Source organism: Hetaerina americana, unplaced genomic scaffold (assembly GCF_022747635.1).
Source record: "Hetaerina americana unplaced genomic scaffold, ioHetAmer1.1.p SCAF_70, whole genome shotgun sequence".
In the NCBI taxonomy this organism is placed as follows: Eukaryota; Metazoa; Arthropoda; class Insecta; order Odonata; family Calopterygidae; genus Hetaerina; species Hetaerina americana.
In genome coordinates, this window is record NW_027287317.1 from 1192902 (window position 1) to 1206246 (window position 13345).

Consider the following 13345-nt stretch of genomic DNA (forward strand, 5'->3'; position numbering starts at 1 on the left):
ATTCGTATCCATGGTTCCCTACGCGAAGTGTTCCGGGCAATATATTTGGTGATTGAAATGTTGCGACATAAGACATTGCGTTGTACATTTTCTTGCATTAATTGCATTATATTAAGAAGAAAACATAAAGACACACATTGGGTATGTCATCTATCTTATTAAGGGCCGAATGGAATGTTTACAGAGAAAGGGTTAAATTGGTGCGCTGTACAGGAAGGTGAAAGCACTGTCTGGAAGTAAAAAGGGAAAGTCATTGGAAACAATCACAGATAAGTCAGGAAAATTATTAATTAAGCGAATATTATATAGATGAGGATATCTCTAGGTCAAGGTATACTCGATGGTGATGTAAAAAGGGCATTAAGGGAATTGCAATCACGTTAATCATTAGAGTAAACGACATTCCCACAGGATTAATTAAAGGTTTAGGACTATGAGGAGGAAGAGTTTTAATGGACTGATTCGAAGTATTTATGGGAGAGGGTGGGATGCGGTAGAGTACAGGTAGAGGTACAGCAGTGGACTACCGATCGGAGGGCGCGGGTTTGATTCCCGGGCAAGACCTCTGGGCACCCTCAGCTCCACCCAAACGGTGTGATATTTCGGGTTCCAGATTTTCCGGGGAATCAATAACCGGCACAGGGAAAGGTACTGCCCCCCACCCTGATGTGCCAATTTTCACACGCTGCTCGGCTTATTAATGGGTGAACTCTACCATCACCTGCCAACCCACCTTCGGGTTGATTTCTGTGTGTATGTTTTTTTTAAATGAGGTGGGAACCCAGATGGCCAGAGGCTTTCATCAGATCAGTGTAAGTTCCTATTTCAAAAAAATGGAAAAGACAACCACTTGCGAGGACTACAGAACAATAACTTTGATTTTGAGCAGAGTGTAAGTGGTTCTCATGGTAATCAATGTGTGGTTGGAGAGCAGGGCGAGTAATTACGTAGGGGATGGTCATTTTGGGTTCCGGAAGGGGAGAGGTACATGTGATGACATAGCAGTAATGAGGTCACTAATAGAGAGTATTGATATTAATATTCTTATAATTAGAGCATTAATATGTGTCATAAATTTTGAGAATGCATTTGCTGTTGTGAATTGTGTATAGTTAATTGATGTGTTGCAGAAAATAGGAATAGATTGGGGGATAGGAGACTTATCTGCTACCTGTGAATGTCCCAGACTGCTCTGGTGCAATTGGTAGTTGAAGAGTCAGGATGAGCAGTATTAGGAATAGGGTTGCAACAGGAGTGTCTATTTTATCACCTCTGTTGTTCATGGTAAATTGCGGAGGACATGGTTGAAGAGGCATGGAAAGAATTGGAGATAGGAATGAAAGTCTCTAGAAAATTCATGAAATCAGGTGTTTGGATGATCAAGATTCAGTTTGTAGTTAGCCAAGGGGTTGCAAGCATTGCCAAGGGCATTGGAAAGTCATTGTATTAGGTATGGAATGAGAAAAAATATAAACAAAAGAGTGGTTTTGTGGTGTTCAAGAAAGAGAATGGCTAAGTTAAATATAAAAATAGTTTGAGCTAGAGTTCATGAACTAGGGCAGGCAAAAGATATTACCTATATTTAAGGTGTTCTGGGCCAAGTAGTGGGGATAAAAAAAGATTTGTGTTAGGTAAAGGAGCTATGTCAAGAAGGAGGGTGTTGATGACAGGGATGGTGGGCGAGGATGCTATGGAAAGGTTTGTCAAAACTTTGATTAGGAATTTGGTTTTGTATGGCGTGGAAGCATGGTCATTAAAGCAAAGCGATTAGGGTAGATTGGAGGATTTTGAAATTAGGGTGCGGAGAAGGATGAAAAAGGTGAAATGGACAAAAAGAAAACAAATGAGGAAGTACTAAGCGTGGTAGGGAAGGAGAGGGGCGTCTTGAGAGAAATCCATAAGAGGCAGGAAAGATGGATGCAGAGAATATTGATTGGCAATGGAATGTTGAAGACTGTGATAGAGGGGAGAATGCTAGGCAAGCAAGGAAGAGGCAGGAAAGGAGAGGAATGTTGGATGGAAAGAAGGGAGGAAGGAAGTATATGGGGCTAATTGTAGGGTTGGATGTCAGGCTGTGATTTGTTAGGAAGGGCTAGGGAATAATTATTGTACTGTGGTGTAGCCTATTTCCATCCAAAAAATATCTTAACTGGTAGAATACCAAATAATCACTAATATTTTTCCACCTACTACGTCCTATATTTGTGCCAACGGTTGTAATTGTGTTTTGCCTGGTCAGTATACTTATGCAATCATAGCACTGCCAATTTTATTACCAGATATTTTGAAGGTATTTCAATTCCTAGATGATACATGTCCATATTCTTATTTTCAGAGTGTTATAGCTAAAAAGAAGAACCCAAAATATAAAGCCCTTCAGCACTTTGATGATTTGTACAAAAGCTTCTATGGATCCCAATGGCCTTCAATAAGGGTAGCCCTTCTGTCAGAGTCGAAATACTGTGCTGTGGTGAATAATTTTGGTGATTCAGAAGAAACCATTATTGACTTGAAGGTAAGTGTAGTGCATAAATAATGCTGAAAAATAGTGTCATCCCAGTTTGCAGCATTGGGTGACCACACTCTTGGATGAGCTTAAATATAGCAATTGATCCTTGGTCAAAATAAAAAAAGGAATAAGTGAAAAGAATAGTTTTTAAAATAAAAGGCATGAGAGAATCAAAGGAAGATGATTATGACCTGTGCTTCTTAACATAGTGCCTATCTTTTGGTATGGAGGGCAAACTAGGAACTGGTAGAGGGCTTTAGTCTGCCAAGACTAGTATGGACCATAGCCTGTACACTTGAAATGCCAAGTGCTGGTGGCACTGCCACCATCATTTTTTTGCCACCACACTTAATGAATTAAATAACCTTTTTCTCATTTTTCCAGAAACATGGCTGTGTGGACATTCGTGATGTATTCAAAGCAGATTTGCAAAGTGGAGACATTCTGAAAGTTCCTAGAAAACGTGTTAAAAAAAGTTTTTCAGATAGAAATGAGAAATCGACCCTTAATATAAATCAGCAATCAGGTGAATGCCATGAACGGGTGGTGGGTGAAAATGATCAAAATCCTAATAGTGCTAGTGAAGAACAGCCATCTGAGACTTCCACATTAAGTGCCGCATCTTTAAGATCACAGTTGTCAAATCCTGAGACTGAGTATGATCGTATTGTGAAACCTGATCCTTCTGGTGGTGTCATATCGGCGGGGGCACTACAAGAATTCATACCAGCTACAAAGCTTAAAGGATTGGAAGACTGGGTTTTAGAATCAGATCATTATAGTGGTTACCTTGAAAGTGCAGACTTCCCTGTTCTCAAAAAGAAAGAGCAAGTGCTGCAATATCCTCAATATTGGAACATTTTTGCTCACATTAGAGGAGATGTTGCTGACTTTCCTCATCCACGGCGTGGAAAGACAGGTGTTTATAGTAAGTAATACTTAATAAGAGGAAGCATCCTAAAGTTGTACATTATTTTAAATGTTTCTAGCTTGAATTTTTAGATAGATGATATGTGAATGAAAATGTTTTTTACACTTCTGCCTAGTTTTATTATCCACCTATCGCATTTCATATGTTTTAACTGCAGTTGGTGGATGATAAGACTGGAAAAGTATAACGATTTTTCATTTCGGTGATGAATGATTTTGAGGATTTCCATGTAGTTCATGTATGGGACCTAATATTCAACAGGCTCAGGGCTTCTGATAGGTTTCTGGTTTTTAAAAAATTATTCCAAACAAAATTAAAATATGGGGGGTAGTCTAATAGGTTTTGAAGGTCATTGGATTAAATCCTATGTGGTGCCTCTGGGCAATCAAATCTGAATTATAGTGTGAAACTCTCAAATATCCTCTCTTTCTCTCTCCCCTCCAACTTCTAATGTATGAATTTCAGTCTCCCAAAGAATTAGCTTGGAGTGGGCTCTCTTACTGCCTATTGATACCAACCTATGGGTTGGTTACTGATGTGTGTGAAAGTGAAATTACAGGTCTGTCTGGAAAGTATCCAGCCATGCCATAATTTGAGAAAAATAGTCTAATTAGAAAAATGAGGTCTTAGTCCCCTTCGAAGTACTCCTCTTGGGATTTCTCACATTTATCTCTTCTACTTTTTAAAACAGTCTGCAAAATTCTCTTTTGGGATGGTCATCACCTACCTCATTGCTTTCTCTTTCATCTTGTTAATGTCAAGAATTTCATGCTGTAGTTACAGGTGACTTGCTCCAAGCCGCAAACAATGAGTCAGGTTTTCTGTAAAGGTCATAACTGGATGTGAGTCACTAGTTTACGGCTGTGACCTGAAACAAAAGCCCAGTCTACCCAGTAGTTGTTTGACAAGATAAAAGGAAATGTGGCAGGGTAGCTGATGACCATGCCGTATGGAATCCTAAAGGAAACAGTAGTTATGGATAATTTTATTAATTGAAAAACTGGTAACCACTTTTGAATACTGAATGCAAGACCTGTTATATGAGGTGTGATTCAAACTTATTTCCAAAGCAGGTTTCAGAAAGGATTAACACTTTATTTAAATGGAGTCTGTATTTAGGGAGTTATGGTAGATTTAATTTTAACAACACTGTTTCATTATATTTCTTACTCATTTCAGTCTTCTCTTTCACCCATGCTCAACATTGAGATCAGGATGAAATGTCAACTGTGGATCAACCCCTTTTTTGGTACACATTTATGGCTTATTATATATCCTGTTCTTCAATAATCATGTAGAAGGAATTCTTTTTTACACATACGTACATATTAAATGAAGAATACAATGTATCTTTCCACTGTTCTTTATTCACGTACAACTAGTTTCAACGCTCAAGGGTCATCATCAGGTACTGATACAAGATACAAGTACCTGATGATGACTCTTGAGCGTTGAAACTAGTTGTATGTGAATAATGGACAGTGGAAAGATACATTGTATTCTTCATTTAATAAACATGAATTTCCACAAAGTTGAGCCGGGAACAATTGAATACATACGTACATTTTCATTTTAATGCCCTGTACTTAACAAAATTATCATAAAGCAGGAATCTGTGCATCAGAGACTTTTTTACCAACCTATGTAGCTTGTGCATACATGACTACAGCCTCAAAGCAACATAAACTATCAATTTGATTGCTTTTCACCTTTAATATTCTGCAATAAATTGTTTGCTGAACTTTCTGCACTTAAAAACATCCTAGAGCAGGGCATTTACAAAATGTGTGGTTGATGACAGCACTTGGGTGAAAGATCTAATATTCATTATTGAAGAGAATTTTAACTTTCACAGATATATTGACTATCACAGTTTTCTGGTTGACTATCAAAATTTTCTGGTCTAAAACAGTATTTATATTTATTTTTAGTAATCAATAAATGATGTACCAGCAAAAATTATAGTTTTTTTCCAACTATAGACCAAACAAATGTCATAAGAATATAACACTTCTAATGATACTTATGACTCCTGCTGACAGTGCTGTCTTTTTTGTTTCTTTCTATTACTCATAGATTACTATCTACTTGATGCTGCTTCCATATTGCCAGTTTTAGCTTTGGATTTGAGCAAGGGGGATAAGGTGCTTGATATGTGTGCTGCTCCAGGCGGAAAGTCATTCTTAATTTTACAGACTTTATACCCAGGTACGAGAAATGACAATCTTAATCATTTAAGATTGCAAAATTATTTTTTTTCATGTGGAGAATTTGAATTTAGAGAATTTTTATTATTCTTTGATAACTGTTTCCCCACTTCATTTGCACCATTAATGGCATGCCAGGGAGATCAGGATGGTGTGGTGGCTAATGTAATGGCTTCCCACCCAGAGAGCCTGGGTTCAAATCCTGGAGACAGCAGGCCTTTTTCAGTGGTATCTTTGATCCCTACTTGAAGTGCTTCATAGAGAGCACTTGAAGTGAGTTCACCATCCATCGTATGGTACCTTAAGCTGTGAACCCCGTGGTGCCTTTCATTAAGAGTAGGCTAAAGCCAGGGCCAGGTTTCTCTCCACCCTTCCTCCATTCTCATTCATCCCTAATGGCATTAATACCTGAGCTGTTGGTCACCTCGCCGAAAGCTAATAGTGCTACTATCATGGCAATCTTGTTTAGACTAATTTAATATGCTACCTTTTGTGATTATTTAGTTGTTCACTGCTGTGACATCTTGAATGAGATTATTTCTGCTTTTATGGAGAATTAAGCACAGGGCATATTGCTTTAATTTAAGGGATAATTTGTAAAATATAAAGCTTTGCTTAATATGGTACAATATCAGGGATGATATGGTGGACGCTGTTTAAACACATGCAGTTTAAAAAATGGAATAAAAAATTATACGTGAAAAATTGCCAATGTGATCTTAGTAGCCATCAGTTTGTGTTGGAGCTTATGAATTCCCTTGTGGAAATCAAATTTACCTAATTTCATAAAATCATATCAGAAGATAAATTAGCGTACATACCATGCCATGAAGTAATTGTAGTCTTGCATGTTGAAAAATAGACTACGAGTTTAGAGCAAATGTTTAATTTTTAATATTTAAACATGTAAGGGTTTAATTTGCATGAATATAAAGAAACCTTGGGAAATACTGCGGCTGTAATGGAGTCACCCACCATGTTCATAGAAATTTGAAGATTTCACAGCCTAAAAATTATTCACCTAGATAAGTATCCATTGGTTTCCAACCAATTATATCCATTGGTTTCCATCCTATCATAATATTGATTAGAATTCGGACAAATTGGATATCTTAAATGGTTCACAGGAATGATCAATTTTTTAATATTCATTTTAAGTTTCTATGGCTATCTTTGAATGCATATATATGATGAACATTGAAGATATAAAATTTGAATGTGGGCAACAAGGGTGACTTGTGTCGTTAATCAAGCTCAGAATTTTATCATCTTATGTCATATTTTTGTTTTCTTAGTTGCTAATATTATTAGATAGTCCAACTAAAATTAAGGTAAGCAATATATCATACTGACTTAAAGTGAAATTATAAGGATCTAATATTGAGAAAAATCACTTCAGCTAGATAAGTATCCGTATTCATCAGAATGAAAATTCATATAAAATAACTATCCCATCACACTCCATTTTGATTCATATTTTCCATTGAATGCTTCTGTTTTTAGCCTTGTAGTTTGTACTGATTTAGCTTGATGTAAAAAAGATTGATAATTATTTTACAGGGTTTGTGGTTAGCAATGATGTAACGGTGTCCAGAGTCCGAAGGATTAAAGGTGTATTTGATGATTACTTCTTTAAGTTGAAAGACTGGGACAAAAAAATTAATGTCTCTCTGAGAGATGGACGTTCCATCGATGAAGATAATTTATATAACAAGGTGAGCTAAGGTTTTATCCATTTATCTATTGTGCTGATTTAGATTCCTTGATGGAATTTAACATTTGTGAATGCTTGTAATTATTATTGGCCATGGGACATTTGGGTGTATGAGAGACCCATTTTAAAAATCATTGGTATGTTTTTAGATGAGAGTAGACCTGCAGGTTAAGAGGTAGAGCCCAACGGCCTGTGAAATTCACACATCAGGGTAGGGGGAGCCAGTTCCTTTCCCTATGCCGCCTATGGTTTCCTAGGAAGATCTAAAGAAAAATCTCGCAGCTTGGGTGAAGTTGAGGGAGCCTAGAGGTTCCCTGGGAATGGACACTGTTTATTAAATTCAATGCTCTCCCCAATGGACTACCATGTCCTGCAGATTTTCATGAACTGTTTTTATAAAGACATGTTAAGTGTAATGGCCATGAGAATTCTGAGATTATATCCAGTGGGCATCTAAAATGGAATATTTTACTAGTTTTGAATTTGGAGGAAGAAGAGCTGAAAGGAGCTCAGCCTATGCTGATACACTCACATTGGGGATAGGACTAATAGGGTTGGACCTGGCTTACATACAAGGGCTCGGGCTCTATAGATGATGGTAGTGGTGAATGTTCTGTTATGTTGCTACAAAATATTTGAAAGAGGAGGACTGAAATGTTGTCTCTTTCTATGGAATACATATGTAATACTTCAGGCATGATGTCTACTTCTTTGTAGACATAATCCAGTTAATGAACCAATTTTTTAATTGTTTATTTTTAAGAGCACCAATATTATGGTGACCTTTAAATCAACTTTGCCTGATGTAATCAATATGCAAAACTGCCAGTTGATTTGTTAGCCCACTGTCGAATGTACTGCATTCTAAAGCGAGTACCAATTGGTGGTGCAGCTGATTCTTCATCCTGATTTCTTTTTTATCTTCAACACAGATTTTAGTGGATGTTCCTTGCACAACAGATCGACACTCTGTAATGGAAGATGACAACAATATATTCAATCCTGTGAGGCTAAAAGAAAGGATACGGCTTCCTCAGTTGCAAACAGAGCTTTTAAGGTGAGCATCCCAAAAAAAATTCTTACCATATTAGGGAGGGGAGTAAACTCATACTGCTCTTTGCGTGACCATTTGCTTTATTTAGAACCACCTTCCCCAGTATAAGCTATATTTGGTAAGATTTTTGTCATGAATGAATATTTTAGCATATATTATAGCTGCTTTGTTGGATAAAAGTGTATGGAGTGGTGATTTTTTTCTTTTATTACATGCATGTCTGGGATCAATTGCCACATTTGATTGTCAATTGACAGCAATGCCATGAGGATTGTTCGCCCTGGTGGAACAGTTGTCTACTCCACTTGCTCAATGTCTCCAGTTCAGAATGATGGTGTGGTGCACATGGCATTGAAAAAAATTTGGGAGGAGACGAAAATTGAAATGGAAGTGAGGTAATTGTTATTTTTAATATTTATCTATCTGGGTGGTTTTAATTTAATGAATAGAAAATGTATTTTTCTATTCATTAATTTCATTTTTTTTAAATTTAAGTCATGAGTATTTTCAATATGCTTTACTCGCATTTCATTTGTCTTGATGAGAAATTATTTTCTTATACTGTGTCATTTGTGCTTGTAGGAACATGACCCATGCTCTCCAAGTGACCAAAAATGTCTTCAAATTCGCAACCACCAAAGAACTTAGGTATGGGCATGTAGTTATACCATTCCTGCCAAATAACTTTGGGCCCATGTACTTCTGTAAATTGGTTAGAAAGAAATAATAAAGCCTTTGTTAACAACATACAAAGCTCTATTTATTGCAGCATTTGTTATTATAGTAAACATAAACATTCTGTACTTGAAAAATATATTCATACATTAATGAACTTATAATGTAATTAAATAAAATATCATTTTTTGCAGTACATTAAATTTAAAAAGGTACATAATAGCATGAACAATTTAGATACAATGAAATGCACGGCATTGTTGCAGTGATTTGTACCAACACTATTTCCAATCAAGCGATTGCATTAAACATCAATGAGAACCCATATTATAAGAGCATGATGAATTTATCGAAACAATTTAATGTATTTTAATTTTGGATTTGACATGTATGAATACATGAAACATTGACTATCATCTCAAGATCTGAGTATATAGCATCAGTCTTATAGATGCTTCTAACATTAAATAATAAATATCAGTTCATTGCTTAACACACAAAGCTAGAATAAATGATGTGCCATGCCATCAATATGAGGATTGAACTTAGCAAGCAATATATGACCTTACATTCATATACACTTAGTGATATAGTTTATTGAAAATTTTTCAATTCCATTTAAGAAATCAGCTTTCAAATACTGTAAAGAGGTTTAAACGGAGACGATTAACAGCATCATCACTTATTTGGATATGAGAAATATCTATATCTATTCCATGCATAAGTGAGATAGAACATTAAAACACCATAATATCTGTCAAGTTGTTATAGCTTGATTTATATGTAATACACTTAATGTTGGCTAACATCTCTGAAAGAGTGTTAAAGTTTTGTGATTAAACATTCATTATAATATTAGATTTTAGATGTGTGGAACCCCTTCATCAAGTGCAGTTTCTGGTGGGATATACTGAACTGTATCTCAGTTCAGGTACAGACATAGAACAATCAGTATTTAATCCAAATTCAGTTTCCAAGTGAGATGTGCCGTGTGTATTGAGAGCCAAGGTGAGAAGAATTAGGCACACCGGAGCATACATAATTTTCTTTCCCTTGGAAATCGCCATCGATCAAAGAGAATTTGTCATGGTCGTTTACATTTTTGTGTTTTCTTCCTCGGAATCAGAATTTTCGTGGATTTTGTTCCATGGTTGCTCTTGTGCAGATCCAAAAATAGTGTAAATTATAGCTTCCAATCCAAAGAGGACAGCAGTGGTGCAGAAGATGATCTGCCATTGCTCAACAGTTTGCTAATTGTAGGAGACAATAAGATATATCATGAATGTATTACTTGGCAATAATTTACAATGTTATCTAATGTAGCTGTTTTAAGCTTACAGGTTGAAGGAATTAAAAATATTTCTTCAAAATCGCATTATTCCCATAATCATTTATCTTGATTTCATATTCATTTTAGTGATTGGGTATGCATCTTTTTTATATTTGTACTTACGTTGCCATGAGTGAGTTGTCCAACAAAGACTGGTACCACAAATCCAGGAATTGTAGCAATTGTATTGGTCATTGCCATCAGGGTACCTAAAATGAACAATCATTTGTTTTGATACCATTATATTTTACCGTTAACAACCCCGAAAATGGTAATAACATGTAATTCATCAAAATATTTGTAATAATGCATTACATTAACTATGCATAAAGTGCCTAAACCCATCAGTGATGGATATTTTGAAAGCCTTAGGGATTTCAATATTATCTTGGTACAATCTAAAAAACTGAAATATGTTATTTATGGCATGATATTATTTTAAATGTATGAAAGTTGATTATACACACCGGCAAAGTTTGGTGCAATGTCAATGTGGTTGGCCAGATAACCAGAAAACATAGCTCCTATGCACATGACAGCAATAGTCATAAAAGCCACAGCAAGGACTCTGTTGCAACCCACGAGACTGACAGCCACAAGACAAATTCCAGGAATAACAGATGCTGCAAAGAACAAATGTTTTAGCGTTTTATTTATCTACTTGGAAAAAAAGTTTCTTCAGTCATGTAATTTACCACCTGCAGGAACTTCATCCATTGTACCTACCAGTTAAAGTAGCCATTTTCCGAGCCGTAGTCACAGTAATGTATTTATTGGTGCTAGCCCAATCAAGACGGTTGCTGGCAACAATACTGAAGAGCCACATACAAAGGAATGGTACAGCAGAAAGACCCGAATTCTATATATAGAAATAAAAATATGGAGACATCATTCAGTAAAGAATAGATGTTCAAGTATATAGTGAAATCACACACATGTAGAAATTTTCTCTAAGGAACACCAAAGTTGCTGTGGGCAGGAAAACTCATTCAAGAGAAAAAATGAAATACCATATATAATTGAAGTTTTTTTCCCAGATAATTATTTATTTATATATTTTAGGTAGTGAATACCTATTTATTTACTGCATTTGATCCCTTATTCATATGATTTGGAGAATGAAAGCTTGTTATTTCAATCATGCTACTCACTAAGTAGTATTACCTTAAAAGATAACTAGACTACATTCATGGTAGCTGCTGTGATCAGCTGATGAGGTAGAAATGAAAAGAACTTGGAGGTATAGGCACTGAAGTATAGCACAGTAGAGCTACAGGAATAACTCTGCTGCTTATAATTTTTATAGTTATTTTCATTATCCTACAATGAACTTCTTATTAAAGTTAACCATAAATGTGCAGCTATATTTAACCATAAAGGCAAATATGCTCAAAGAAGACGTTGCTACAAACCAGAAAGCAGCTGCTGTAAACATACATGTGGTGAGTGGTATTGTAGACAGAGACATAAACAATCAGAAAAATAGACTAGAGGAGAACAGAAATCTTTAAATATTCATGCTGAAGACTAAATGGATAGACAAGATGAGAAATAAAGAATTATACTGTAGAAGTGGAAAATACCATGTGAATTGCCTTAAAGACATGAAGAACCAGATAAATTAGATATACCTTGGGATATAACAGATTTGTTATGGATATAATAGCAGGGGAAACATATGAAATGCTCCCAAAAGGTAGATCAAAGAGCCATTAAATCAGCCAAATAAAGATGTTAGACAGAAAATCCACCAAGGCATAAGAGAATTAATATGGGATGGAGAAGAATTGAGGGCTGCAGTTAACAGATCCACAGATTGAAGGACTCATGACGATGAACCATAACTTTTATTATGACCTTTGAACTAGATTTGGTTGTAAAAAAAACAGAGGGTTCATGATTACTGACTTGGGGGGAGAGTGGAGGCATAGAGTGTGTCCTTTTTATGTAGAGGAAGCAGAATTTGGTGGTTCAATGAATGCTGTCTGCTAGCAGTTAAGCAATTCCTTAGGAGTGTTGTAGTGTGTAGTACCATGGTCCATCCTCCAACCTACCTCATCTCAATAGACTAGTGCTCATAAAAAATAAAAGGATGGAAAGAAAATAGTTTCTATTGTGAAGTATGATTTAAATCTTGTCATCACTAAAGAAGCCTGCATTTTCAATTTGATTTTTTTGTTTTCTGTTCCTTCAATTACAGCAATGTATATTATAGTTGACAAATATTATACTTATGGAATGAATTTATTTGATTTGTTTAAAAAATGGTATGAGTGTCACCTAAATTACACATAAACAGAAAGAAGTCTTGCTTATACATTAAGATAAAATTTTCATTTTCATCTTCTGAATCTAGAAATTTAGTTGTTAAGTATATTGGCTTGCAAAGCTATTGAAAATATGCAGTCAGAGAAGATTGTAATTGTCAAGATGTGGAGCTTACTTGCCTGACACAGAAATGACTGCAAGTTATGGGTCTGGAATAATGGAGGAACTGAGGATTGGGGTATCATAAAGTAAATATTCTTAGCCCTATTTGTAGTAACAATAAGTTCTCTCAATGAAATTTCCCAAATAGTGCACCACAACTCTTCATTATACTGCAGGATATGAATACACTCCACTTGCATTTATAATTGATTTAAATTTGCAGAGAAAATGGAGGTTAATAGATTCTTACCTCCTGTATTTTGAACTTAAGGACTTGATTCATGTAGGTTGGTAATTCAATTAGAAGCATGTACCATCCAAAGTTCCCAAAAGTGTGTGCTACCATGATAGCGTAGAAGGGTGGTGAAGTCAGCACTGCCCGCCATGGTACTGGTGCAGTTTTCTGTGGTAAAAAATTAAAAGAACTGAAATGAAATAGATACCAATTGCATATATATGCCCATCAAAAATGAACATTGCTGCATACATTTTTAC

At 35.7% G+C, this 13345-nt stretch overlaps 2 protein-coding genes across 3 annotated transcripts in view; one reads left to right on the forward strand and one right to left on the reverse strand.

Annotated features, from left to right (window-relative positions):
* l(2)10685 (5-methylcytosine rRNA methyltransferase l(2)10685) lies at window positions 1–9152 on the forward strand. The gene is made up of 8 exons (XM_071595905.1): window positions 1–141; window positions 2336–2515; window positions 2894–3437; window positions 5517–5648; window positions 7208–7362; window positions 8294–8418; window positions 8673–8810; window positions 8998–9152. Exons 1-8 carry the CDS (start codon window positions 58–60, stop codon window positions 9140–9142), a joined length of 1503 nt encoding a protein of 500 aa, XP_071452006.1. The 5' UTR covers window positions 1–57; the 3' UTR covers window positions 9143–9152.
* Window positions 9153–9689: 537 nt separating this feature from the next.
* The window catches only part of MFS3 (major facilitator superfamily transporter 3), a 128384-nt gene continuing 124728 nt past the window's right edge, over window positions 9690–13345 (reverse strand). Inside the window, exons 6-10 of one of the 2 annotated variants that reach the window (XM_071595899.1) lie at window positions 13101–13253; window positions 11147–11279; window positions 10888–11043; window positions 10544–10629; window positions 9690–10340 (exon numbers count right to left, since the gene is read on the reverse strand). In XM_071595899.1, the coding sequence (XP_071452000.1) occupies window positions 10185–10340; window positions 10544–10629; window positions 10888–11043; window positions 11147–11279; window positions 13101–13253 (684 nt within the window). In that variant the 3' untranslated portion in view covers window positions 9690–10184. The remainder of the gene's footprint in view (window positions 10341–10543; window positions 10630–10887; window positions 11044–11146; window positions 11280–13100; window positions 13254–13345) is intronic. The other variant, XM_071595900.1, reaches the window with a different exon arrangement.